The sequence below is a fragment of the Citrus clementina genome, unplaced genomic scaffold (assembly GCF_000493195.1).
Source record: "Citrus clementina cultivar Clemenules unplaced genomic scaffold, Citrus_clementina_v1.0 scaffold_8, whole genome shotgun sequence".
NCBI lineage: Eukaryota > Viridiplantae > Streptophyta > Magnoliopsida > Sapindales > Rutaceae > Citrus > Citrus x clementina.
The window spans coordinates 24,953,465-24,981,382 of record NW_006262022.1 but is presented as its reverse complement, the minus strand read 5'-3'; the positions used below and the strand labels follow the sequence as shown (position 1 = coordinate 24,981,382).

Here is a 27,918-nt window from a genome sequence, read left to right as displayed (position 1 = left end):
CTGCATCATCTGTCCTTATCGAAAAATTAAATGATCGCAATATGCTTAATTGACGAACTGATTACATCACCGCTGCCGAATTTGTAGCTTATTGCCCTACTTTCAATGTGCGCAATTGGAAAGCCAATTCAGCTACTTGATTCCCATCTCATATTCTTTTCCTTGTTGGCGTTTCCACTTTAACGGCCCCCGACCCTTTTATTTTTACATTAACTTCTTCCTTTTTTTTTAATATTATTACGGATCAAATTATTATATTACATAAATATTTATAACTATTATTAAAATATATATTACACTAATATTTTCAATCAAATATATAACTGAAACTTATATTATTAATTTTTACATTAACTTTAAACCAACGTAAAACAGTTAAAAGGACTGAATTCCGAACTTGACCAAACTAATAACCGATTGTAAATAGTGATTGATCCCAATTAACAAGTACTACTGTACTAATGTGGGGAGGGTACAGTGCATTAGTGCAAGTGGTGATGGATGATTAATCAGTACAGGATGATAAAAGCAGCCAAAATAAATAATATAATAATTGACAATGATGATTAAGGATCAATGTCAATTCAGACGCTGTATGTTCTTCTCAGACAAACCAAAAGTTAAAGGTTTGAGCCCTTGAATCGGAAGAGAATAGAGATTCGAGACGTATGTGTAACATATGTAATCCAAATGAAATGAGGATGAGGTTCCCATTGGTACGTGTACGACACGCTCTGGAAGAACGCGTGTCAGACAGCACGGCAGCATTATTTTGAAGAAAAGAAGGAGATGATCCATCATCATATTCATCGACTCGCCTTTGCGTCGTGGGTTGTGTCTAGTTGTTGCGGTTGCGCAGCCAAAATCACAATCCAAAAGAGCAGATGCAGAGCCGAAGAGTAGTAGTTAGTTCGTGTTAGTCGCCGTGCATTGCCTCGCAATTTTTACAAAAGCATCAAAGTTCAAACAAACAAACAAACAAAGGCTGCGCCGGTGGGGAAAAAAAAAAAATTCCCTTTTTAGTCATCTAAGTTCAACACCCTCAGTGTTGGTTTCTACGCCATTGACGAGACGACGAGTCATTCAGTCATCTAAGAAGAGTTGAAGACTAAAACCCCCTGGCACCGTCCCCATCATTTTCATTTTCTCTGCTCAAAAATTTCGCAGCAACTGACAATAACGACGTCGAGATCTCTTCATCTCTTCTAAGGTTTCTCTTTATATCTTCTTTTTCGTTTCTTCTTCTCTTTAGGGGGCTGTTTTGTTTGCATGTTGGACTTTATTTCGAATGTTTCTCAGTTGTCAGTGTTACAGCTTATGCTTGTTGCAATTTTTTCTTTCTTTCTTTCTTTTGCTTTTTTCATTTTGCGGTATTTTCATTTTTCATAAATTCATTAATTGTGTTAATTGTTGAAGGGTAACACTTTTTCAAATTGTTTTACACGGGTCATCTTAGAAATTTCTTCCTAGCTAAAGACATGGATGGGAACTATATATATACGGCTTCACAGGTGTGGACATCCCATTTTAAAAATTGTGCAGACGGAACTAAAAGATGGAAAAAAAAAAAAAGGGACTAATACACTAAAATGACAAAAAAAAAAGTCTATTGGAGTCCTTTTTTTTTTTTTTTTTCCTAGTCTTTTAGCTCCACCATATTTTAAAATTGTTTAGATATCCACACCTGATAAGCTCTCTCTCTCTCTCTCTATATATATATGTATGTATGTATGTATGTATGTGTATTGAACCTTATGTGTGATTACTCAGAATTCTTTCTAGTTCCTCCACTTGGATTGTTAGATGGCTTAAGTTACGGTGATTGATTGCTCTGGTGGTTTAGTTCATCTTTTCTAATGTTTCAAGGAAACAAACATAGGGTGGGTTGATTGATTGTCTGACCAGGTGAGATGCTGACCCTAAAGTATTAAGTGCTGTATAATTATAAAAAAGATAAGATTATCAAATTGCTAAAATCAACAATTGTAAGATATTTATGTTATTTCTTTAGATCAGAGAACTGTTTTACTTTTGGCTTGATGTATGAGATACTACAGTGTCCAACTGAATACAGTGTCCAACTGAAGTTTGTAGATGATTAGAGTGCTTATGCCATGCTGCTAATATGTAAGGCTTACTGTCAGGGTTTGGCCGAACTAGGGAACTAACATCATTTCGTGACAAAACTGTGCTAGTGGCTGTTAGGCAAATTTGAATAAAATGTCTTTGGCCAATTTATTTGCTGCCAGTATTTTGTTCCTTTGACTAATCAGTTACTTTAGTAGGTGTGCTATCAAGGGTTTGGTTTACTTATCTATTTTATTTTTGTTTTGGTGTGAAATTTTCGAAGCATTTGCTGGATGCCTCCATACTGATCAGATAATGCAAGGTCTGATTTGCAGGTTCTGTTCCAGAGAAGATGATTTGCTCTTCTGTTCCTCTGGTCTCCAAGTCGGTGTGTTTTATCTCCACTATTAAATCAAGCAGATGACTGATTGAAGATTACTGTTACTGGAATGCGTGAAAGTCATGGTCATACTTGTTCATTGTGAAGAAGGAATATCTGAAGCAGGGGTTTGTTGTTGAAATGTGACCCCTTGTTGCTGATCTCCAAGAGAAAGAGGAAAACAGAGAAAATTTCTCTTTCATGGACGTGGAGACTGTATTTAGGACACACAATTTGCCTGTTATGAACTTGATGGAAACTTGAACTCTGATGCGTATCTCTCCATTATGCACCTGAAAGTCTAAATCCTGTTTACTGAACTGCTTGAAACTTTAGTTCTGATCCCTATATCTCAACTTTACTTTTGTAGTTTTCATTGTGAGTGTCTTTGCAAAATTCTGACATTTTGCATTTATCCGGATTGGCTGTCATCTGACACCATGAATCATCATAGTATCATTTCTGTGACAAAAAATGAGTCTAACAAAGGAGTCTCACAGTCCTGTTGCTCTGCCTTGTCCCCTATTCATAATTTTCAAACAGAAGGCCAAAGTCTATCTACTGGTGAATATCCCTTTCCACATCCCTCACCTTTCATAAGGAAAGAATCTCTAAGCTCTCCTAATCGTATGCAAGCATCTACAGTCGTACCGAAGGAGAATGGTTTGATATCTACATTGGACAGTCCTATATCTCCTGGTTCTCATTTTCAACATTCAAAGGGTGGATTTTCACGTTCTTCTGTATTTTGTACCAGTTTATACCTGTCATCTTCGGCGAGCTCTGAAACCCATCGGCAAATTGGGAATTTTCCATTTCTTCCACATCCTCGCACATTCAATCAGTCTGTTTCTGCAGTCGACTCAACAAAGTCTTCATTGCTTTTCAGTGAGGATATGGGGAATGCATATCAGGAGGAGCATTCAGAGTCACTTATGAAAGGCTTCCTTAATTTTCCTGAAGATGCTTCTGATGGTAGCTTTCCTGGTGTAACTTGCATGGGGGAACGTTTGGGGCTTAATGAGCACTTGGAGCTGCAATTTTTGTCTGATGAACTTGACATAGATATAACTGACCACGGAGAAAATCCCAGGCTTGATGTAAGCAGAGTATAATCACTACTTAATTACAGCACGGTAACATATAATCGTTTGGTAAAGTTTTATTAGAGAAAACCGCATAAAAGATTGAGGGTGGCCCTATCATGTTGCCTGGACCACAACATAATTGGATCAACCAAACTCTTTGACTGTTTCTAGTGCCTATGTACCTCTTGAAATATACAGAAGAATGAGATTAATGGGAACAAAATTGTTTCTTTTTAGAAATTTGGATTAGAAGATGGGAGAGGAAATAACAGCAGTGGTTTTATCATTATGTTCCTTATGTACATGCCTACACGGGCACTTCTGCATGGTCTTTTATGTAATATATTGCTTTACATGCTGATGTTTTTGTAGGAAATAGATGATGCTCCGAAATCTTCATTAGAGCCACCCATGGGATTGTCATGCAATGAGAACTATGTCTCTTCAGCTCCACCAGTTGATGCTCTTTCAAGTCATACTTCTCCTGCGTCAGCTACTGCACACAAGCCAAGAATGAGATGGACCCCTGAGCTCCATGAATGTTTTGTAGAGGCTGTGAACAAGCTTGATGGGCCTGAAAGTAAGTGAGCTAAGTTGTGTATCTAGTAAACAGCTTCTCATTTACTTTTTCTGTTAAGAGGACAAGTGTTGTAAAGCACATAACACTGCACAGATTATAGTTATGACAATTGTCAGAACAGAGAACGCTCATCAGTTCACTTTGAAATGTAGAGGCTACTCCAAAAGCGGTATTGAAGCTTATGAATGTAGAAGGTTTGACCATCTATCATGTGAAAAGCCACCTACAGGTAACCAATTGAGTTTTTTGGGTGAGTAAAGTATAAGTAACCCCCCCCCCCCCCCCCCCCAAAAAAAAGGCAGCTAAGTTAGCTGTTTGTCCTTTGAGCGTAAACCTTGATTAATGTGTCTTTTGCAGAAATACCGACTTGCTAAATATATGCCGGAGAAAAAAGAAGGTAATGAGCACTTTATAGAAAGGGAAGTGATTTTACTTGTGTCATGATCTCCACGTGAGCATATAGCATTTGAGACCATAGATGTAGGCTACAGATTCTCTTCTTTGTCTCACTATCTGTGCATCTGAGTGTGCATGCTTGTGCTTATGTGTTCGTTTCTCTTCTGCAGTATTTTGTAATACATGAACCCCTTCATTAGGTTATAGTATACTTGTGTGACCGTCTCCTGTATACCATCCATTATGTATGCCAAATTTTGTGCATATAAGTGCACGGCTATTGAGATGGGTATTAATGTCATAGCAGCGCTGCCTATGGTAGGCTGAATATTATTGCCACTCTAGTTGCTTATGTCTCCATTTTGTTGTTATCTTGAGTATAACAATTATTTATGTTACACATGGGCCCAACATTCTGCCAAAGAAACATTCTGCACAAGATTCTTTGGCATGCTCTTTTGTCAGAGTAATTTTCTATCGCTTGCTCTTTGTGTAGACCATGGGCAATATTTCCGGAGGTTCTTGATGTTTCTTGAAGTTAGTTTGACTTTGAATTGTAATTCTAATGTGCTGGTTCCTTACATGTGCTTCTTCATTTCGCTCTACAGAAAAGAAGACCTGTAGCTCTGAAGAAAAGAAAGCAACAAGCAGTATTGAAAGTGATGGACGAAAGAAAGGGTCAATTTTGTTTCCAATTTAGAATCCATTCTGTAAATATCTTATTGTTTGGCAGTGCCGCACAGTATGCTAATCATTCTTTTAATCTTTCTTTTCATAGGAGCATACAATTCACTGAGGCTCTGCGCATGCAAATGGAAGTTCAGAAACAGCTGCATGAACAGCTTGAGGTATTTTAACAGCTTGTCTTATAGAAAAATATACTGAATTTTGGATGGCCATTCAACTACAGTATATTCAGTTTACTTGTATCTCCCTCTCAAACAGACATGCACGTATGTTTGCTTGGTTTACTATGTTATCTTCTTCTTATTTCTTCACTCGTTGTGGGTGGCCCTTGATTGTTCTCGGTTTTGTTTGGTATTGGAAGAGTAAAAGAGATGAATTGATCATCGTCTATGCCAAAGCTCAAGCATCAAAAAACTCCATTGTTTCTGGTCTACAGTATTCTTTCACATTGGTTTTAAAATTTGGTCTGCTGTCTGCATACTGATTGCTCAGGTACAAAGGGCCCTTCAGTTACGCATAGAGGAACATGCAAGGTACTTGGAAAAGATTGTGGCAGAACAGCAGAAAGATGGCAGTGCCACTATTCTTCCTCAAGCTCAAAGCTTGTCAACAATCACCAATGGAAGCAAAGATTCAGAGCAGCAGCCTTCTCCTCCATCATTTACGGTTAGTGCAATATTATCACCCGAGCAACCAGCCGAGTCAAAAACAGAATCATCATCAACATCTCTTCTATCAAAGCATAAAGCCACTGACAGTAGGGAGTCAAAGCCAGATGCATGCCTGAAAAGGATTCGCCTTGAAAACAAGCCAGAAATAACTTCAGACGAGGCTGTGGTTGAAAATCCTGTGCAGTGACGACTTTTAGACCCTTAAAAGAGTTAGTTATTATCATTGTCAATTGTGTATTCTTGTAATCATTCATGAATATGAAACATAGCTCTTGTAGATGCATGTAGTGAAGTAATGATTGGATTGTGATTTTTCTTGATTTCTATCTCTTGGACGTGGACATTTAAACATTTGAGCTGTGGCAAATCTCAATGAAATTGAAAGAGAGCACCAATCACATGCATAATGCATGTGCCTTTCAGTCTAGATTAGTAATGGTGCTTAGCGGGTAACATGCGGCGTCTAGTAGACAGTTTAAACTCTAATGTATTTGCTAGTCAGATAGATGGTGATGTTTATTTATTAGCAGCTATAGCTATGAAGTCTGTAATATATAGTATTTCCGGCGGTTGATTTTTGTTTTTATTGATTCAAATAATGGCAAATCTTTTTCATTGCCTCGCATTTAGTGATTTCAAGCTTCGTTTTGTATGTATAGTTATAAAGAGCATTAAATTATAAATTATTATTATTATTATTATAAAATCTCAAGCGAAAAGAATATCAAGGATTTTATTCCCCCCATTATGCTTTTTAATTATCTATTTATAGATTGAGTTGATTCTGTTAAATTAATTGTCTAAAACCATTTTCCCCACTTGAAAGCATTAAAGTCAACGCGAACACCAACTAAATCCATGAATAAAACTCACAGAATATGTTCCTATTCCTTGTTAATTTTGTTTGAAAAATAAGTGATTTAGAAAATGGAAGAAAAGGGGCCGTTACGAGTCACGAGGGACAGAAGTAACACGTAAGTATTAAAGTTGGTGGAGCTGGCCAATGGATGGCCGCCGCAGTCCCCACATGTAGACATAGCCACAGGCTTACAGGGACAGAGCGGTGGAGCCGGTCAGACTCAGTCTCGCAATTCATATAGAATAATAAGAAAAAGAATAAAAGAAAAGAATCCCCAAACTCAACTCGGTCTGGTCTGGTGGGGGCTTGGGTAGGGGCAATGGTGATGACGTGTAAGTCAAAGCAGATAGCAGTGGCTAGTCACTAGTGACTAGTGAGTGAAGCTGAAGCCATACTCAGGTCTCTCTCCCTCAGCCCTCAGGCCTCAACGCAAAAAGAAAAAAAGGTATTTCATTTCAATTTGGCTGTGTTTTTGCTCTTTGAATGTTCGTTCTTGATTCTTTCTTTGTGTCGAATTAAGACCCCTTGAGGGATTTCTTTAATTTGTTGCAGTCAAAGTCGCACATTTGTTTTTTTCCTTTTCTCCAACTAGGTATTATGTGAGACGTCACCTACTAGGTTTAGGTTTAGACTAGGCTGCATTTAATATTGTGGTGTTGAGAAATGAAACACTTTGACACCTAAAGCCAATAATCAGTTGTGTGTTTACTAAAACACTTCGACATCTCAGATTAGTCGTCAAAGTGCAATAACACAAACGGACCCTTGCTACGCCTTGCAAATGCCATGAAAAACTTTCATCTTTACAAAATCTTGGCCTGCTATTTAACGTTATTCGAATTACATTTCCTCTAAAAAAGAGAAAGAAGAAAAAGACCATGTTTAGAAAGGGAGAAGGTACATTTGTTTTTTTATTATTATTATTATTATTTTATTATGATAAAAATGAATGGAATTGACGAGTGATGCAGAATCCACTTCAATAATATGTTAGAAACTAGTGAACCACTCAATGTTTCTTTGAATTGCCTGTCATTATAGTTGTTGGGACATTTAAAATATGCAATGTGCTTAATTTATTTTTTCTTTTAACATTTCCTTTTGGGGTGGACGTGCCTCTTACTTGGCCTTTAAAAAAGTCTGCTTTTGGACTCGTGGAAAGATTTTGCTTTTCTTTAATAATTTGTACGTTTGTGCTTGATACTTGGTCAACTACTTCTCCCCTATCTGTTAGCTTCTTCATGTATATTCTTGAATGACCCATTTATTATAATTGATACATTTTTTAACTCTCAAATAGGGGCAAATGATAATTGCTACTCGAATGATAAGCATGAACTCTTTGATCAGATATTTTTTGCTGCCTTTATATAGAGAGCATAGTTTTGTCTTCTCCACATATTTGGATTTGAAGTGAAAGCAAGACCGCGTTTAACTTTTCTTCTTCATTTTTCTTTTTAAAATTATGTAAGGCATACTTTTTATAAATGTGCTTTTCAGACATTTATCTTTCTATTTTATTTATTTGTTTATTTATTTTTTCAAATCTATCTACTCTCTGTAGAAGATTTACAGGTGCTTTTTGGACTTCTTGTTTGTTCTAAGTGCATAAAAATGGCTGCTGCTGATGACTTCTTCAATATTCATGATCATGGAACATCTGTGGATAGGAAAAAGGGTAGAGTACAATGCAATTATTGTGGTAAGAACATGAGTGGCTTCTCTCGTCTCAAGTCCCACTTAGCAGGTATACGCGGGGATGTGACTCCTTGTGAAAGGGTTCCTGAAAACGTGAAGGAATCATGGAGGAACAAGTTACTAGAGAAAAAAGAAGGAAATCCAAGCAAGAAAGAAGGAAATGTATATCCCCCAGCTATTTCCTGTAAAAGGAATGGGTGCTCCAATTTGAATGGTGGTGTTAAGCAATTTAAATGTGAAGCCACTCGAGGCACTGATTGTGACAGCGGAAGCTATACAGGCACGGCATCAGAACAAGAAGAAGGAGCCGAACAACATATTTCACTTCTCAAGAGAAGAATAGATTCTCAAACAAGCTTCAATTTTGAGAAGAAGAAGAAGGATTCATTATCATGGCAAGCTCAAAAATGCATTGGTAGATTTTTCTACGAAATGGGTATTGATTTCAGTGTTGCTAATTCTCCAAGCTTTCAAGACATGATAAATGCTAGCCGTGGTAAGGAAAAGTGTGAGATCCCCAGTTGTCAGGATTTGAAGGGGTGGATCCTTCATGAAGAAGTGATGGAAATGCAAGAATATGTGAAGAGGATAAGACATTCGTGGGAAAGTACTGGGTGCAGCATTTTGTTGGATGGATGGACTGATGAAAATGGTCGAAACTTGGTCAGTTTTATTGTGGATTGTCCTCAGGGACCTATTTATCTGCGATCATCAGATATTTCAGCCTTCGTTGGTAATGTTGATGCCCTGCAGTTATTATTGGATGGAGTCATTGAGGAGGTTGGAGTGAATAATGTTGTTCAAATTGTTGCATGTTCTACATCAGGTTGGATGGGGGATGTGGGCAAGCAGTTTATGGAAAGGCGAAGGACAGTGTTTTGGACTGTAAGTGTGTTTGATTGCATTGCTCTGATGCTTGAGAAGATTGGTACGATTGATTTTGCTAGGGAGATATTAGAAAAGGCCAAGACCATTACAAAGTTCATTCATGGCCACGCAACGGTCTTGAAACTCTTTAGAGATTTTACTGGCAAGCGGAACCTTATCAAGCCCTCTAAGTTGAGATCAGCAATGCCTTTCTTGACTTTAGAAAATATTGTGGCAGAAAAGAAAAACGTTAAGGCCATGTTTGCCTCATTTGAGTGGAATAGAACTAAATGGGCTTCAAGAACAGAGGGGAAGAGGATAGTTAATTTAGTGGAGGATCGTTCTTTTTGGAGCAGAGCCAGGATGGTCCTAAAGGCAACTATACCCCTTGTGCGTGTTCTGTGTTTGATCAATGGGGCTGATAAACCACAAGTGGGTTACATCTATGAAACCATGGATCAAGCAAAGGAGACAATTAAAGAGGAATTTAAGAACAAGAAAACCCAATATTGGCCAATTTGGGAAATTATTGATGAGATCTGGGACAATCATCTCCATAGCCCTCTTCATGCTGCTGGTTATTACCTAAACCCAAGTCTCTTTTATTCAAGTGATTTTTATAGTGATCCTGAGGTTTCGTTTGGTCTTTTATGCTGTATTGTTCGAATGGTACAAGATCGGCACACACAAGATTTGATATCTTTTCAACTGGATGAGTATAGGCATGCTAAAGGTGCTTTCAGTCGAGGGAGTGCCGTTGACCAAATAAACAAGTATTCTCCAGGTAAGAAAAGTCTATTTTGGTAGTTTCTTCATTGCATACAGGAGACATGTCAAAATCCATATCCTTAACAAAGTTAAGCCCATGTTCTATTGCAGCCGAGTGGTGGTCTCATTATGGAGTGCAGTATCCCGAGTTGCAGAGATTTGCCATTAGAATTTTGAGCCAGACTTGTGAAGGTGCCTCAAAATATAGTCTCAAGAGGAGTTTGTCTGAAAAGCTGCTCACAAATGGCAGGAACCCTATAGAGCAAAAACGATTGAGTGATTTGACGTATGTTCACTACAATTTACAATTGCAGAACTCTGGGCGGGCCTTAAAAGGTGACATTGTGGATGAGGAAATTGATCCTCTGGATGAATGGATTGTGGATGAATCACCAGAAATTGTTACCTGAAATTGGTGACTCATCTTGGATGGAGTTAATCTCCACTGAAGGGGTCACTAATGTTGAAGGAACCTTCCCTTGTCAAATAAAGAAGAACCTTGGTTAAATAGCATAGATTACTTACAAGGATAGGTTTTTTATGCACTAATGTAAGTGTTATTTAGATAGAGATATATATTCCTGTAAGTAAACTTGACAACATTGGGTGTTGAGGAAATATTTCTAATGCTTTTCCGCTGTGCAAAGCAAATCCAATTGCCATTTATTAGTACTTTTCACTTCACAATATTTTTTAATTTTTTCAGGAGGGTGAGAAAAGTCTTAAGTAAATTCCTAACCTCCTATGTGTCCTATCTCCTCCGGGTTCAATTCCCAATGCAGCAAAAGAAACCTGTCCAGGATGATAATACTTCCAATGCATTAAAAACAAGGTTTCAGTTTATCCAATGTAACATGCGTTTCTAATGATAACATGATTTTCCGTCTCACTTAACTTTGAGATCTTATTCTCAAAAAAAAAAATTTGAGATCTTTGATGATGCGATTTAAAAAAAAAAAAAAAGCACGAATTTTTAATGATTCGGTTGGGCCTAGCCCAAAATTATTGAGGAAACAGGAAGAGGATGAATGCCCTAAGCCCACAACTGGAAAACAGTTAAAAGATACATACTTGTCGATCAAACTTCTACGTTGAGGTTGAGTGGTGTCAAAATTAAGTATGATTATAAGGGTAGTGGTTTGAGTTCTCATTAATTTAATTTTTTTTAATTAATTATAAATGTGTGGAGTTAATTTATAAATTTAATTATGTGAATTTAATTTATAAGTTTAATTGTGTGGGCTTAATTTATAATTCTTTATTCTTTAAAAAATACGAGTAGATATATATGATTGTAAATATTTGTGTTGTGGGTAATTGACGCGTAATCAGGATTACAAAAAAAAGTTTTCTACGTTGCCCAAAAAAGTAAAGAGTAATTTATACCCCTCCCTCAAAAGAATTGATATTTTGCACCGCGCCCCCAAAAGATTTGACTCATTGCACCACACCCCTAATTCTATTATTTTTTTCGTTAAGTTTAACAGTGGAGGGGTAAAATTGGAAGTCTGTTCCTTAAATTAATTTTAATAAAAATTCTCTTTTATTGCAATTGAAATAAAAACCTTTAAAAAAAATTAAATGAGCTTAGAATTTTATTTTTTTTAAAAAAGGGCATGTGCTCTATATTGAACTTTTTATTGGAGGGTATTAACGTAAATATAAAATGTTGGACTAAGTTTTGTGTAATTAAATTTATTTGAATTCATATAGAGGGGATTTTTGTCATTCAATCAAAAGTTAGATGGAACCGTTAGAAATAACTGAAATTTAACGGAATTAGGGGCGCAGTGCAATGAGTCAAATCTTTTGGAGGTACGGTGTAAAATTTCAATTCATTTAGGGGCAGGATATAAATTACTCAAAAGTAAATAAATAAGAAACGTGTATGTATATATAATATTCAAATTATCTATATTGACTGTTGACTCTTTCTTGTTTATTACATAAGACATAACATGTTTACAAGTGAACCGAACAAGGACGAGAAGAGAAAATAACAAGAACCAGATCTACATCTCTCTTCCATTCGTAGCTTGACTCAGAGCAAGGTTTGTTCTTTTTTCGATTTCACTAATGCCCAGTTTTTTTTTCCTTTTCGTCTTTATCATTAAACTGTTCATTTCCCTTTTCTTTTCTTTTCTTTCCCTTCGTGATTAATGTATCGATTTTGTTAACTGTGATTTCATTTCCTGTTTTTATGTTCTCTTGACTAAATGCAGTTATCTTTTTATGTTTTAGCATCATACTGTTATAAAATCTTGTCATTTGGTTATGTACATGCGTATTTATGACGAGTGTAGACATTGTGAATTTGGTAACAATTACAAGATTTGCAATGAGAAAGCACGTGGCTGTTTTGTATATTTTAAGCAGTTTTTTCATGCAATACATCAAATTTTAAACTAAAAGTTTCTTGTGCTTTTGATCTTTAGATGGGAATTAAAAGTGATGATGAAAAGCAGACATACACAGTTGATGAAGCTATTGTGACCATGGGATTTGGAAAGTTTCAACTTTGCGTGCTTGCTTATGCTGGCATGGGTTGGATTTCAGAAGCAATGGAAATGATGCTCCTCTCATTTGTAGGACCAGCAGTTCAGTCTCTATGGCATCTTTCTCCCAATCAAGAGAGTCTAATTACTAGCGTGGTTTTTGCTGGAATGCTAGTTGGGGCCTATTCATGGGGCATTGTTTCAGATAATTTTGGAAGAAGGTGGGCCCTTTATCAAATTCAGCATTTGCTATTCTTAATCTTTATTCAGTGTTTTCTGGAAATTTTTTGGTGTTCATTCTCTGCTACCATTCTTATTTAAGGGGGGTGCATATTTATCTGTCTACTAGAAGTGAAACTAGTAAGAATCTTATAGCCATTTCAAGAGTTACTCTGCTTCGAATGCTTGAAGGTGATTTTGCATTTTAGTTTTGATTAACTCATCCTTCGTCTTCTCCCATGAAGGAGAAATATCTTCCTGATTCCTGCCTTCTTGACCTGGAAAATCTGACCTCTCATACTGAAAGCACATTGTAGCTTAAAATCACCCATATATGTCTTGACAGACAATGTCTATTGAAATAGAAACAAAGAGAGATCCTCAAATGGGTTCACTGGCTAGTTGAATCTGCATATTATTATGAAAAACGATATGAAAATGGATACTGTGTCACCATGTTCTGTTTTACTGATTTGCTTTGCTATGATCTTTTGTGATATTGCATTTGATGTTCCAGAACTTTCTTGGAATACTACTACACTTCTCAATCTGCATTTCTCTGAGTCTGATCAATCTTCTTTTTCTTTTTCCCTGTTTGGGCGTTTGCTTCTATCCTTCAGGAAAGGATTCCTCATCACAGCAATAGTCACTTCTGCAGCAGGTTTACTGAGTGCCTTTGCCCCAAATTATTATTTATTGTTATTTTTTCGTTGTTTGGTTGGTCTTGGCTTGGGAGGCGGTCCTGTACTCGCATCCTGGTTTCTAGAGTTCATTCCTGCTCCAAACAGAGGCTTTTGGATGGTTATCTTTCAAACTTTCTGGACTGTTGGGACAATCTTAGAAGCTGGAATTGCATGGGTATGCTGATATCCTAGACGTTTTCCTTTTTTCTTTTATTTAATCTGATTTGCTAGTAGTTCTAAATCTCTACATTGCACTATTGTTCGCTCTCTTTTTGGGTGCAACTTAAGGTCTGTTGTGTTAAAATGAAAATTTAAAGAGCATCGGGGGTCCTAAGATAGGAACTTGCTTCGTTGTTATTGACACCATCATTTCATTGTTTGCCTTAGCCACATAAATTATATTCCCTTTTTCTCAACATTGGCTGCTTTTCTGTTTTCCCCTTATTTTATATTTTTTTATTTACCTTTCCTGCAGTCTTGATATATTATTACTGGTTTCATTCCTTTTTCTTCTATTTTCTGCTCTCATTGAATGTAATGAAACTAATACCCTGTCCAACTGCTATTTCTTCAATGTAGAGATCTGGTTCGAAAATCCGCTGGTGGTAGAATTTTTTTGGCAAGGGTTATTATGTGGTCTTGTTATAGCATATGTCAAAATCCAGCCATTCATTGTAGCTGGTTCATTCCACGATTGTGTTTGGAACTTGCACCATAGGTTGAAAAATTCAGAACTCTTTCAACTTTGATCTAGTCCTTCACATATAACTTGCCAAAGAGAGTAGAATTTTTAAAGTTATAGATGACTGGATATAGTTTAAAATTGTTATGCTAATATTCACAATAAATATGCGTTTGGAAGAAGCTCTCATCATTATTATGTGTGCATTGTAGCTTGTCATGCCAAGATTGGGTTGGAGGTGGCTACTCGGACTGTCTGCTTTTCCTTCTTCGCTTCTCCTTTTATTGTATTCAGTGACACCTGAATCACCAAGGTATTTATGCTTGAAAGGTCGAACAGCTGAAGCACGTCATGTCTTGGAGAAAATAGCAAAAATTAATGGCACAAAACTGCCTTCTGGAAATCTTGTTTCTGATTGGGAACATGAGTTACAAAATAAAAGTCTTCTATCGTCAAGTAGTAATGAGGATGATACCACTCCCACAGAAATGGAGAGAGATGAAGATTCAATTTCTGAGGCAAAAGAAATGAAAAGTGAAGATTCAACTTCCACATTGGCAAATTCTAACATGGGTGGCATTACTGCACTGTTAATGCTTCTTTCGCCAGAATTAATCAAATCAACCTTGCTCTTATGGTTGGTATTCTTTGGCAATGCATTTTCTTATTATGGGCTTGTATTGCTGACCACTGAGTTGAACAATGGACAAAATAAGTGTGTATCAAATGAATTGCAGTCTGGAAAATCTCGGGATATTAACTATGGAGATGTTTTCATTACTAGTTTTGCTGGTATGGTTTTCTTTTCTTTTCTTTTTTTCCCCTTTCTTCTAGAAAATATTTTCTTTACGTATAACATTTTTCCCCACTTTTGGAAGGCTTCTTATAGCATTTAATTTTTATTCTGCTCCTAGAGTTTCCTGGGCTCCTCTTAGCAGCTGCCGTGGTTGATAGACTTGGTCGTAAGCTTTCAATGTCATCAATGTTCTTCTGCTGCTGCATATTCCTTGTTCCTTTGCTCTTCCAACAGCCCAAGGGTTTAACAACTGGTCTTCTCTTTGGAGCTCGAATATGCATCACTGTAACCTTCACAGTTGTTTATGTATATGCTCCAGAGGTAAGTCACAGGAGTTGATTTCTTATTTCCAAAGGCAAATGAATCTTCATATTGTCATTTAGCTTTCTAATTATTAACATGTCCGCAAGATGGAAGTTCTATACACAATTGAATTTCAAAATTTCCATTCTTTCGCAATTAGATTATCCATGAGTGTTTTTTTTTTCCTTGACCTTTCGTTTTAGATCCTCCTGTTTATGGAGGACAATCTGAAGTCAGACTTCTCTTTTATCAAAAACCTTTTATTTGGAGAGTGAATGGGTGCAAATGCACCACTGAAGGTGCTGAAATCCTTTGCTTGCAGATCTTTATGAATTCCCAGAATTGAGGATTAACTAACTTAATTTGAAGCTTATACATGCTTTTAAATTGATATTTAGCACAAATTATTAGAAATACTTAAAAATTATGCCAAGAGAGGTGCAGAAAGATAACTTAAAACTCATTGCAACAAGGCCAGATCAAATTTCAGTTTGGCGCATAGGAAATTAGATATAAATATTTACAATGCAGTTTATTGCAGTTTTGATTGACATGTAAACAAATAGATTATACTAGATGTCAGAAACTTCCCGTCACCAGTTATATTCTGCATATAGGATTATACAATGTTACTTTTAAGTGGTTGTTCTCTCTAGTGTAGGAGTAGTAACCCCAAGAGAGATATCTCTGAAAATCACTTTATAATATATTTACATATATATTTTTAAATTTTGGCGTTAACAAAATAATTTATATGTGGTTGATGTTATGCACATTCTTCCTATTTAATGTTATTTTGTTTATATGTCTAATATAGCATCCTCTTGAGAGCCAAGAATTTTTATTTTATTTTCTTCATGTATTTAAACTGCAGATATACCCAACCTCAGTGAGAACAACTGGTGTTGGAGTTGCATCCTCAATAGGAAGAATTGGTGGAATGGTTTGTCCCCTTGTGGCAGTGGCTCTAGTTCATGGATGTCATCAAACTGCAGCCTTAATTCTGTTTGAGCTTGTTATTTTACTCTCTGGGATCTCTGTATTGTTCTTCCCATTTGAAACCATGGGCCGTGGATTGAGTGATAGTTTATCTAGTTCAAAGCTGATCAATACATAGATTTAATAGACAATCACCATAGCCGATGGGGTTTGCCTCGTTGCTTTTTACAGATTTGATCCACATGACGGAAGAATAGAGAAGATAAGTTACCCACGGATCTGTTCATTGTTCTTATTTGAAGGCAGAAATGAAAATTATAGAATACAAGATCAAAATACTTAATTGATGTGGCAAGCTTGCTGATTGTATTAGTTGTTCTCCAAGAAACAGAGCTGATCACAAACTCTGAAGCTTCAAGGGAATCTCTATCGATCTCCTCTATCTCATGTTAAAAGAAAAGTACTCTTGGAGGGAAGGAGATTGAAGGTTTTCTTTCATGCCTTGTTGAATTCTTTATCATTCATTATGAGTCCAATCACACATACTCATGGCTTTCTGAGAAAGAACAAATGACTTTCTAGCTATAAATCCTGCCAAGAATGTTTGTATCATGGTTGATATGAATTTTTCTGGAAAAACACTTGTTACTTTTTAAAGTTGGAATTTATATTCATCACGCATTGTTGTCTTGATCAGCGTGCAATACTTAGATGTGAAATGTGTTGATCCTACAGTAAATTCCCAATCCCCCACCCCGCCCCCCCCCCCCCCCCCCCCCCCCCCCCCCCCTACCCACGGCCCCACCCCAACAACCCGCGGGCGCCCGCCCCCGGGCAAATCAAACGGTGATATAGCAAATGGTAGTCAATTATTATGTTAAAAGGAGGGAAATTAATGGGACGACATCCACAGCGGATACATTGGGCAATCTTCTTTGTATTACTAAGTATATAAGATGACTTAATAGTATTTTACAAACCAGCAACAGATAGCCATTCTATTCCAAGTGTGTGGGCGCGAGTGTGTATAGCTTTTTTATTATCATTTCCTGGGAACATTTCTCAAACATCACCCTGTCCCTTTGCATCATAATCTGTGGTGAAAACCTGACCATATTCACATTTATGGTTCTGGTCTTCTTCATCAAAATAGTCATCTCTGGCATTATCAGCAAGCATTAGGCAAATCAACCAGAAGAGGGAAGCGTTTAAAGCCATGAAGGCAGCACCGCCAAAGAGACTGGTCTTGGCCGTTGGGCGAATTGTGTTCATGTTGTGATGTACATGGCGAGTACGGTGAATGAGCTCGGCAATCGTGGGCCAAAACAACATCCCCACAGCCAACATGGGAAGCAACTTAATCTCACAGCATCACCCGGTGAAAAGAACAACACAGCAAAAATAAGTGCCTCTGAAGAAAACACGGCGAGGGACAGATTTCCCATTGTAAATAAAAGTACATTACAAAAACCAACGACCACAGATGCTGTGAGTGCTACGATCGATAAGAAGCCTAGAATGATTATGGAATCTGATGAATAAGTGCAAGTGACAACTCCTGCTGAAGCCGATGGGATTCCGGGTGGACCTGGAATAAGATATCAGACACACACACACACACAAACAAAATGCATAACCGTGCAAATTAAGTGCAAAGCTAGAACTTGAAGAAATTCTATTGGTGCATGTACTTTCTGTTTTGATTAGTCGTAGGTGCAATGAAAGGAACTTGGTGCAATCAAACCTTTCTGTTTTCGGCAGCAATCCCAAGAATGGAAGACTTAACGCCAAGCACTCCCCCCGTGAGAACCATTTATTTGATTCTAATAGTCATTGTTATGTTGCATCCAAAAGCGACATTCTTCTGCTGCAATCAAGAACAAAAACTACCTTGGGGAATCAAATAAATGAAGGAAAAAACAAAGCATATAGAGTCTCAAGCTTTTTAACACTTACAGGCAGGGTGTTAGTTTAATTAATTCTATGAAAGATCATTGTTTTGTTTTGCATCAAACAGTCACACGAGAGGAGTTTTCCACAGCTGGAGAGATCCCCAAGTCATAACATAGCAAGTCAATATAAAAACAAATTTAATTTGCCGAAGACAAACAGAAAATCTCAATATGCGAATGGAGCCATGTAAAAGACGCCGGCAAAGAAAGCTGACATGTCCATGATCAGAAATTCTCTTGCCAGTATAATGTCTCAAAATTACATTATTCAGACAGCTAAAATTTACCTGAAGAGTCGGCCATTGAAGAACACTTGATGAACTATGAAACCAAACCATGCTTTTAGGCATCGATACACATACTCAGCCAAGTTAAATTATTGATCATGATCGATATATATCAATTTCTCAAACAAAAACCAGTAAATTACGTTCGTCTAAAGTATGGCAACTCACTCGATGTTAACTTTCTCCTTTGTTTTTCAATTAGTCTGAAAATAATTAGTGACACATTATTTTGTGGGGTTATCATATCTTATAAAGTCATGGAATATGATTTTGGAACATGTTTTATGTTTGTTAATTTTTGGGTTTGTAACTAGTGAACTGGAAGGATTGCCAGAGACTGAAAACGTATTTCAATCTTTAATGGGTCTCAATGACTCATTTTCTTCATATGAAGTCAAATCTTATTCATGAAACCACTTCCAAAGGTTGGAAAAGCATATTCAATAATTCATCAGGAAGAACGTCAACGACCTCTCGACGTTTCAAGTCAATCATCTATTGAATCTACAGCCTTGACAGCCAATAATAAGACTAAGAGACTCACAAGACCAATCGTCCAAATCAGTCGCATTCTAGCCATTTGCATGGAGTACAAGACACACAATAATGTAGCTACTCTTGCAACCACAAAGCCACAACAACCAGGTGATCATCTCTTTCCAACAGACAAGAGTTCATTATCTCAAACTGCTATGCAAATTCCTGGTCTCACAGCAGAGCAATTTAATCACTTATTGTCTGTACTTTCAACGAGTGAGCAATCATCTACTGCAAACTTAGCTAGTAAAATGCTTCCTTCTTGCAATTCCGTTGTTAGTACACATAAGATACTCACAGAAGTCATGTGGAAATCACCAAACCATCAATGCAGTGGTGTGGATAAAAAATACACAAATTGTCGTCTGTAGGGATAAAAAGAGAACACAACCCAATGAATGCCGATGCTGCGAGTGATTCAATAGACAGATGGATGATTGCACACAACAAAATCATTTGATGTTCCAGATCCAGATGCAGGCTCCAGAAACAAAAGAAAGACAAGAATATATAAATGTGAGAAAAGAAATTTCCACACCTGAGCCCCGACCAAAAGAAATGATGCTATTGAAATTGGAGTACACATGTATCATCGAAGTGGGGGAAAAAAAATTGAATTAACAAAGCGATGGACACACTAATAAACCGTGCAGCGTAATATAATTATTTTTTAATGCACTATAAAGTCATGTAATATAATAACATTAAAATCTGATTCTATTAAATCTCACGGTTTAAAATTTTATCCGCATGAAAAAAAATAAGGGTATTTACATTAGAAAATGACTATATATAGTGTAATGTAATGAGAAGTCATTCTTTAGTAAAGATGTCTTTAAAATTTAAAAAAAAAACCACGTTTCAAAACATTAAAAATTATATTTTTTTATCGTTAGTATATTAAAATCTGTGTTTTTTTTTATTTTTTATTAATATCTTCATTTTAAGAAAATGAGAATGTCTTCCACCAAAGAATGATTAATGTAATTGATATCTTAGTTTTTTTGTTTTGGCCAAAATATGTATTTGCATATGTATGAAAAAAGAAGCAAGCTAAAGCTTTACTGTTGGCTGTTGCTGAGAGAAACAGAAGCAAAGATGACAAGACAGAAGAGAAGCAAATGAGATATGAGAATCAACAGTTGGATTTTTAATATAATATTGTTGGATCTTTAATCCAACATTGGCTTATATATGAATAATTATGTGTTATAAATTGTCATATAAAGTTAAATTCAATTAAAAATGATCTATTAAGATTTTCGATATTATGAGATTTAATGTATCTAATAAGATGTGGGTCTTTAATATGTAGAGACCCACAAAAAAACGTTGTCAATATAAATGATTATAACTAACAGGTCATACGTATCTTTTTATTCTCTACTGACATCATATCATCAGAGACCGGGAGCGTAAAGAATATTAAATAATTTTACAAAAAAACGTGTTGAGTTGAAAGGCCATCACACAATTTTAAAGAGCAATTTGACATTATAGATTTAAGTACATTTTATCATAATTTTTTCTAGATTCTCGGTACTACAACATAAATATTTTTAAAATATAGGTGATAGTTTTCACCAAAATTTTTTTATTCTAATATCAACAACTTCGTAACAAAACCCTCATATGCTTCCCATACTCTTCCACTGCTAATGCTGACCCTTCCTCTATCTCTCTCTCTTTCTATTTTTCATCTTTTTCCCTTTATTTTGGCCTTTGGCAATTACTCACACGCTTGAGGGGACACGTGCGGCACATGTTACACGTTGAGGTAGGTAAATAATTCACATTTAAATGAATTAATTTTTTTTCATTGGGTTAGTAACTTCAACATTTTTCTTTTTTCTTTTTTTACCAAAAAAACGTAGGCACGGAGCGTAGTGTGCCGTGTCAGTGACACAGTGCAGAGCCTAGGTGCACCTATTATAGTTTACGTAGTTAACAAACGCTGTTCCTTCTCTGGTTTTATTTTTGTTTTTACCATATTTACCATTCACTCACGATTCATCATTAAAGGCAAAACCAAAAAAAGAAAAAGAAAAAAGAAAAAAAAAAAGAAAAGGCAAGAACAAAGTCGTCGTCGTCATCAACATCATCATCATCATCATCATCATCATCATTCATTAATAATAATGAGAAGTAAGTATATATATAGAAAAATGTTAAGGTACCGTGTCTGGTCTTTAGTTGTAGATTCTCTGGTCTGGTGGTGCCAGAACTTTAAGACAATCTTTTCTTTTTTCCTTGTTTGTTTTGTTTCATAAAGATTCAGATCAAATCATATCATATGGCGGCAACCCAATCACAACAAGCTCCAGATCGTACCACTGGTACTTTCACCTTACCTAACGTAGCCTAACCTAGACCCTGTCATCATCTTATCCTCTCTTTATTTAAATATACTTTTTGCATATGTTTTTGTGTGTATATCGATCTTGATTGAATTCTTCATTCATTGATGGATTTCTTTTATTTTATCAAATCTCTATGTCAAGTGAATGGCTCATTCAAGTTTATGGGCTTAAATCTGCATCCTTTGATCATGTAACTCTGGCTGCTTTTGCTTGTTGGCGTCTTTGGTTGCGAATTGCTTTTTCTTTCTATTTGTTTAGTTCATTTTGATGGCTTTGGAAATACGTGTTTGGATGCTATGGAAAGATCTTATGTGTTATTTAACCTGTCTCTGCTTGTTTTGCTGTTTTAAGTTGAGTTAAGGCAGAATTACCTGCATGTCATATTGATGAGATCTGGGATCTGGGAATTGTAAGATGACCAAAAGTATTGCAAATTTTGGATTTTTATGTTCTTTGATTGTAACATGTTTTACATGAAATCCATAATGTTTGGGGTCAATTTGACAATCTGTTGGGTGGTGTTTCTTTAATTTGCCAATACTAAAATTTGTCTGTGGATGTGGAGCATTGAGTATATCCACAGCATTCATTATGAACAAGATGAAATACTTCATTTTGATATTATTTATTGAATTGCGAAATTGCTTTATACGGTTGCATCAATTTGGATGTTGGAGTTCACTTTAAGGTGCTAAAACTCATAGGTTAATATTGAAGCGGTGAACTTCACTTGACCTTTAGGATTTGCAATTTGTTTTTCATTAGAATAATAGATCACACAAAACCTCTCTTCTGCTTCATCTAGCATCTCAGAATGTTTCTAGAAACTCAGTGCTAATTATCTATGCTGTGTGGTATGAATCAATAATATGTTAAATCTTTTTCTCTCTTTTTTTTTTGAAAGTCAATAATTTGTAAAGTACTTCCAGTATATGTCATTCCTTGAGAATTTAAGGTCAAACTAGTTAGTTTGTGCTGAAGTTGGGTCTTTTGTTCATTGCAACATGGTTTGTATGCATGGATTTTGGTTTCTGGTGATGTGGACTTTTGGCTTTGTCCTTTATCCTTCTGGTCTTGGCATTTTAACACTGTAAGTGAATGGTTAAGCCCATTAGTCAATATCTCGCTGCCTTTAACTTTATATTTTATTCGTATTCTTCTATTTATCATTGGTGCATACGTGTGCGTGCATGGATTTGTTTGCACATATTCATAGCTTTGACTTTTCATTTCCCAGAGTTTAGCTTTGGTTGGTCAATAATTTGTACTGCGTGTGTTTCTAAGACTCTACTAAGTCACTGAGCATACTGATCATGGATGCAGAAGATCAACCAGCTGATACAGATAAAATGAAGGAGCAGGTAGTTGTGAGCCCAGTTCTAAGCCCTTCCTTTCTATTATTTGTCTCTGCATCAATGAATATAAGGAAAAAAAAAAATTGTAGTAACAACCTTCATTTTTTCCTTCTCTTGTCAGCCTCTTTCAGCAACAAATGAGAGCTCAGTTTCTCCTAATTCCTCTCAGGGTGCTCTCACTGTAGGACATACAAGGGAGACTGCAGTGCAATCAGGATCTTTTGGTCCTGTTGGAGACCATTCTGTCTACTCATCTAACATTTTTGCACCGCAGGCGCAGGCCTTCTACTATAGAGGTTAGTCTTTCACCTTCTGAATCTGTTCAGCCTATAAATTTGGCCAGCTCAGGCTTTGTTGATGATTCTAGTCAAGAATCTATTCTTTCTTCTTACTTTTGGGATTGAAATGTGGCTTGTTTCTTTTATGTGCAAATTGAAGTTCGATCCATCATTGGTGATGCCCTCCTAGATTTAGTTTTTGAATGATGCCCTCCTAGATTTAGTTTTTGAATGAGGTGCTACTGAATGCTTGGATCCATCATCACATGGAAAGATGAAAGTGCTTAATTTTCATTATTGAAGGATTTAGCTACTACCAAATGACCTTCTAAAAGCCATGTGATGCATGTCCAAGTCACCGTCTCTGGTCTTATACAGTTAAGGTGATTAATACCTTACAAATTTAAACAGCTGAAGCTAAGAGCCTTAAACAGTTGATCAGAGACTACCTGTTGGGAGGAATATTCTGTTCATGCAGTAATTAGCTTCAAGGTTCTTTTGACAGATGAACTATAACGTTACATGATTTCTTCGTCTTGAATTATGTAGTAGTTTAGAGATACCCGAGTTGCACTTCATGTTAAGATTCATATATTTACTTTATTCTGATCACTTGTAAAACCAACCTGAAGGCATCTATTCTACTCTGTGGTGAGACTGTAGGTTACGACAATGTTCCTGGTGAATGGGATGAATATCCCTCATATGTCAATGCTGAAGGATTGGAACTTGGATCTTCTGTTAGTACATTACTCCCTTCTTTGTTTATACATTTTCTTTCCTGTGAAAATATACAGTATAGATTGTCTAATTTTTAATAAATACTAGGGGGTTTACAACGACAATCCTTCGCTTGTATATCATACTGGATATGGTTACAGTCCACAAATGCCATATGGACCATACTCTCCCGTCACAACTCCTTCTGTTGGTGGAGATGCACATTTATATTCTCCTCAGCAGTTTCCATTCTCTGGGCCACCTTACTACCAGCAGATGGTTCCCCCTAGCTTGCCGTATATTACTTCACCAACTCCAGTTTCACAACCAGAGCTCAATACACTGATGGGTGCTGAGCAACAAAATGATAACATGCTTTTTGGACCGAGGTCTGGTTATCCTCCTGCATTGGGATCTTTTGGTAGAGGCGGTATGCATGGAAATCCCGGTATGATTGGTTTTCATGATGGACAGCAAGGGTTTGATGGATTGAGATCTGGAGGACTTTGGTCAGATTGGTCAAAACCTTCAGACAGACAAAGACCTCTGACCCCAATATCACCTGCTGTGTCTCCTCAACCAATTGGTACATTTGGGTCATTTGGGCAAAATGTTCCAGTGGTGGGTTCTCTTTGCTCCTCTAACTTGTCAGCTTTGTGTAGTTATCTTAGATAATCAATGTCAAAGTTTTAACTAAATGCATACAAAGTTCTTACAGAGCTATTTGTTAAATGCTGACAATCACATTATAATTTTCCGCAGGCATCTCAACAACAAAGATCTTTTTATGGTTTTGGATCAGGTTCGAATTCCTACAATAGAGGTTACATGCACAATGCCTTTAGTCAGGGCTCCAATTTTGGTGGTACGCCAATTTCTAATTTGGCAATTAACAATCGGGGCTGGATTTCTCTTGACTCTAGTAAACGACGTGTGAGGGGTAGTGGTTCTTTATGTGGTTGCAATGGTACTCTTGATATACTAAATGAGCAAAACCGGGGCCCAAGAGCTTTAAAGCCTAAGAGTCAAATGACAGATGAACATGGTTCCTCGGTCGACCAAAACAAAGAAAGCAAGTCTGTGGTTAAGATTCTCGATGAGTCATACAACCAGCCAGATTTTGTCACCGACTACAAAGATGCAAAGTTTTTCATTATCAAGTCTTATAGCGAAGATAATGTACACAAGAGCATCAAATATGGTGTCTGGGCCAGCACACCAAATGGTAACAAGAAGTTAGATGCTGCTTATTGTGAAGCTAAAGAGAAGCAAGATGCATGTCCAGTGTTTCTCTTCTTTTCGGTAAATACCTTTTTTATGGCCTTTTGAAGACAATAACCTTACTTGATCAAACTAAAGTTCATGCAAGCTTTTGAGATTATGATGCTACTGAATGTAAGGCAATTCTCCTATATAAGTTTTGTTTTACTGCTTTTAAGCTAAGTCTTATTCACTGGTCAGATTATTCGCAGCTGGAGGTTGTTTCATAGAATATTAATTTTTAGAAAGTTTCCTTCTGACTGTTCTGTTAGAAGGATAAAAATCTTAGGAAATACGCATACAGTGTTATCTTTTATTTTGTCCGGGTGTTCAGTGCACAGTTTACCATCATTGGTAGTTTGATGATGTTATTTTTCCAAGTAATCAGTTCTGTTCAAATTCCAGCTAACCTGGCTTAGAAAGAGAGAATAAGCTTGGTCCCTGAAGTGTGATAAATAGGTTAGGCTACTTTGAGACAGTTGACAATCTCTGGAAATGTATTGTTGGATCTGAATGTTTTCCCCAATCAGTTGCTGAGCCTACTGCGATTATTTTGGTTCACTTCACCATGTTCTATTTATTACTTCTGTTGATAGAATCATTTGTTTAACCTCCTTTGTTGAACTGTCAAAGAAGATTGATTTGATCTGATTTTCTTGATCACATCCTCACTTGCTGGTTGCTAGAAGGGTTCTTTTCATGCTAGTTAGTATCCTTTTTTTCCTTGGCTGGAGGAGAATTTTTATTTCTGGTATTATTGTGCTTCTGTAAACCATTCTTTCTTGTTCTCTTTGAATGTCTCTCTCCCTATCTCTCTTGTTCTGTCCACATTCATGATACATTTATGTGCAGGTTAATGCTAGTGCTCAGTTCTGTGGTGTGGCTGAAATGATTGGTCCTGTTGATTTTGAAAAGAGTGTGGATTACTGGCAGCAAGATAAATGGAGTGGGCAGTTCCCTGTTAAGTGGCATATTATCAAAGATGTCCCAAATAGTCAGTTTCGTCACATTGTACTGGAAAATAATGACAACAAGCCTGTCACTAACAGTCGGGATACACAGGAGGTAAGTTGGTTGGAACTTCTGGAAGCAATGAAAATCTGTGTACTTTTTTTATGGGAATGACATTGTCTTATGTCAGAACATTGTTTTCCCAGGTATATAGTTGCTGTCTTTTGGGACTGCAGCTCTTATTGTTTTGCCTAACATGCACTTGTAGCTTTTGAGATCCACCTGGCTGTTCTTTTTCTTTTCTCCTCAAAACTGTTCTGTTCTTTTGTACTCATCACTGAAAAATGAAAATGTCCCCATAAAGCCAATGAATGGTCCTATCTCTTGATCCTTGTGAGCCTTCATACTGAGGTAATGCTCATACCACCATAGCACGATGTATTTCTCCTTCGGTCCAAACAGATCCTTCTATCACATATTCATTACCTAGCTGAATTTGTGATAATTGTATTGTCAATTTTAATCTCTCTCGGCATGCTAATCTTTGGCTGCTTATCATGTCCGAATTTCATTCTTGTTTTATATCTACCCTACTTGTCCAACAATCTTCCACCTCTTACTTCAAAATAAGATGTCATGGTTGACAGAATAGATGAGTGTCTTTGCATGTTAGCTCATCAGCTGCTTTTGATTGTTATCTTTATACTTATGACTATAATTTTACTTCCATGTGACTATCTATTGAATATTGCAGGTGAAATTGGAGCAAGGCATTGAGATGTTAAACATCTTTAAGAATTATGTAACCGATATGTCAATCCTGGATGATTTTGATTTCTATGAAGATCGGCAGAAAGCCATGCAGGAAAGGAAGGCAAGACAGCAAGCTAGCTTGATGGCTGTAGGGGTAGTTGGAGAGAATGATCATAAAAATGCAGTCACCTATTCCACTGATTTTATCAAGCAGATGTCCAAGAGCTTTGCTCAAGTTGTCCGCTTGGATGAGGGTAACAAAGACGGCATGGGTGTAGACAAAGCTACTTCTGCCTCTGGCGGCTCCATGGGTGCCAGAGGTAAACTTGAAGATGCTCTTACTGCCGTCGTCTCTTCTGCTCAGTCCAGTTAGGAACACATCTTTGGGTGGGATTCCTGTTCTGTATGTGACGAACTTCCATTCTACTCCTTCAGTATTTTATTGTTTTATGAAATGGTAGATCTCTGATGTCTTTTGGGTTCATTGGATTGCATCGGTAACCGAATTAAAAGGTCTTACAAGTTTTTACAGCTGACAAGCTTCATGTATAATATGTCTTCCAAGTGCCTTTTGTCCTTTTTCTTTTTTCCTGTCCTTTTCACTTCTTCATCAGTGAATGTAGTTGTATGTGGAAATTGACTGACATATTGCGCTTGTAAAGTTCCAGATCTCTTTGCATGCAGTTTAATAATGGAATACAGCATAAGGTGCTAAAGCGAAACTCTCTCTTTTTTATGTCTGAATGGTTCAGGAAATGATTCCATCATAGTGGTAATTCTTGTTGAGGGTGGTGAGCTTATGCAGTTCCTTGGGAACTTAGATCCAGCTATTGTGACAGAAAATGAAATAGTGTGTGTGTTGATGATGAGTATAATAAATGTGAAAATTCTGTTTCATTTTTAGATTTTCATTCCCCTCTCGCCCTCTCTCCATATATGTTATTGTGTCGTGAGTGCTCTGATTGAACAAAGGCAGACTATCATTTTTTTGTTATACGATTATGGGTGCATGTAATATGTGTTATCCCATAGTCTATTGGCTTCAATTATGCCGTAGCATATCGTTTTTGATGAATAATTCTGTCTTTATGAAGTAATTTTGTCAAGTATGGTTTTGTTTTGAGTGAGTTAGATTAGGGGCAGTGGATTGATTTTCGTAACCTATTTGTTGCTCTGACAGACTGGTAGTGGTCTCTCTAACTCTATGCTGTGAGTTGAATGAATGCTGCAGGCTCCTTAACAAGAACACGTTTGTGCTGCTGCAAAACCGCGAAGGTTGAACGAATAC

General features: G+C 36.7%; 3 protein-coding genes and 1 pseudogene across 14 annotated transcripts; all 4 read left to right on the top strand.

Moving 5' to 3' along the window:
- The first annotated feature begins 642 nt into the window (after positions 1 to 642).
- On the top strand, positions 643 to 6,391 carry LOC18034354 (myb family transcription factor PHL6). 2 transcript variants are annotated; one of them, XM_006425130.2, is made up of 8 exons: positions 643 to 1,210; positions 2,403 to 3,546; positions 3,907 to 4,114; positions 4,267 to 4,343; positions 4,472 to 4,511; positions 5,119 to 5,188; positions 5,289 to 5,358; positions 5,690 to 6,391. In XM_006425130.2, the coding sequence occupies exons 2-8, from the start codon at positions 2,887 to 2,889 to the stop codon at positions 6,053 to 6,055; spliced, it is 1,491 nt and encodes a 496-aa protein (XP_006425193.1). In that variant the 5' UTR covers positions 643 to 1,210; positions 2,403 to 2,886; the 3' UTR covers positions 6,056 to 6,391. The 2 variants fall into 2 exon arrangements, with proteins under 2 accessions (XP_006425193.1, XP_024034679.1); XM_024178911.1 differs by having other exon boundaries at positions 2,390 to 3,546.
- Positions 6,392 to 7,893: 1,502 nt separating this feature from the next.
- On the top strand, positions 7,894 to 10,716 carry LOC112096247 (annotated as a pseudogene).
- Positions 10,717 to 12,000: 1,284 nt separating this feature from the next.
- On the top strand, positions 12,001 to 16,881 carry LOC18034813 (organic cation/carnitine transporter 7). The gene is made up of 6 exons (XM_006425129.2): positions 12,001 to 12,111; positions 12,496 to 12,776; positions 13,395 to 13,632; positions 14,352 to 14,931; positions 15,054 to 15,256; positions 16,113 to 16,881. Exons 2-6 carry the CDS (start codon positions 12,496 to 12,498, stop codon positions 16,353 to 16,355), a joined length of 1,545 nt encoding a protein of 514 aa, XP_006425192.1. The 5' UTR covers positions 12,001 to 12,111; the 3' UTR covers positions 16,356 to 16,881.
- Positions 16,882 to 20,921: 4,040 nt separating this feature from the next.
- Positions 20,922 to 27,352, top strand: LOC18034676. 11 transcript variants are annotated; one of them, XM_006425123.2, is made up of 9 exons: positions 20,922 to 21,098; positions 21,226 to 21,289; positions 22,551 to 22,674; positions 22,790 to 22,964; positions 23,610 to 23,686; positions 23,775 to 24,287; positions 24,429 to 24,968; positions 25,779 to 25,991; positions 26,632 to 27,352. In XM_006425123.2, the coding sequence occupies exons 3-9, from the start codon at positions 22,627 to 22,629 to the stop codon at positions 27,001 to 27,003; spliced, it is 1,938 nt and encodes a 645-aa protein (XP_006425186.1). In that variant the 5' UTR covers positions 20,922 to 21,098; positions 21,226 to 21,289; positions 22,551 to 22,626; the 3' UTR covers positions 27,004 to 27,352. The 11 variants fall into 11 exon arrangements, with proteins under 11 accessions (XP_006425186.1, XP_024034747.1, XP_024034745.1 ...); XM_024178979.1 differs by having other exon boundaries at positions 21,066 to 21,098; positions 22,637 to 22,674; XM_024178977.1 differs by having other exon boundaries at positions 21,066 to 21,098; positions 22,598 to 22,674.
- Positions 27,353 to 27,918: the final 566 nt, after the last annotated feature.

Coding starts and splice junctions, on each gene's coding strand:
- LOC18034354 (XM_006425130.2), top strand. CDS start 2,887: ATGAATCATCATAGTATCATTTCTGTGACAAAAAATGAGTCTAACAAA. Junction 4,344..4,471: donor ATGTGAAAAGCCACCTACAG/GTAACCAATTGA, acceptor TGTCTTTTGCAG/AAATACCGACTTGCTAAATA. Junction 5,189..5,288: donor AGTGATGGACGAAAGAAAGG/GTCAATTTTGTT, acceptor TTCTTTTCATAG/GAGCATACAATTCACTGAGG.
- LOC18034813 (XM_006425129.2), top strand. CDS start 12,496: ATGGGAATTAAAAGTGATGATGAAAAGCAGACATACACAGTTGATGAA. Junction 14,932..15,053: donor TTTCATTACTAGTTTTGCTG/GTATGGTTTTCT, acceptor TTCTGCTCCTAG/AGTTTCCTGGGCTCCTCTTA. Junction 15,257..16,112: donor TTTATGTATATGCTCCAGAG/GTAAGTCACAGG, acceptor TTTAAACTGCAG/ATATACCCAACCTCAGTGAG.
- LOC18034676 (XM_024178977.1), top strand. CDS start 21,247: ATGGCGGCAACCCAATCACAACAAGCTCCAGATCGTACCACTG. Junction 21,290..22,597: donor AGCTCCAGATCGTACCACTG/GTACTTTCACCT, acceptor TGTGTTTCTAAG/ACTCTACTAAGTCACTGAGC. Junction 24,288..24,428: donor TTGGGCAAAATGTTCCAGTG/GTGGGTTCTCTT, acceptor AATTTTCCGCAG/GCATCTCAACAACAAAGATC.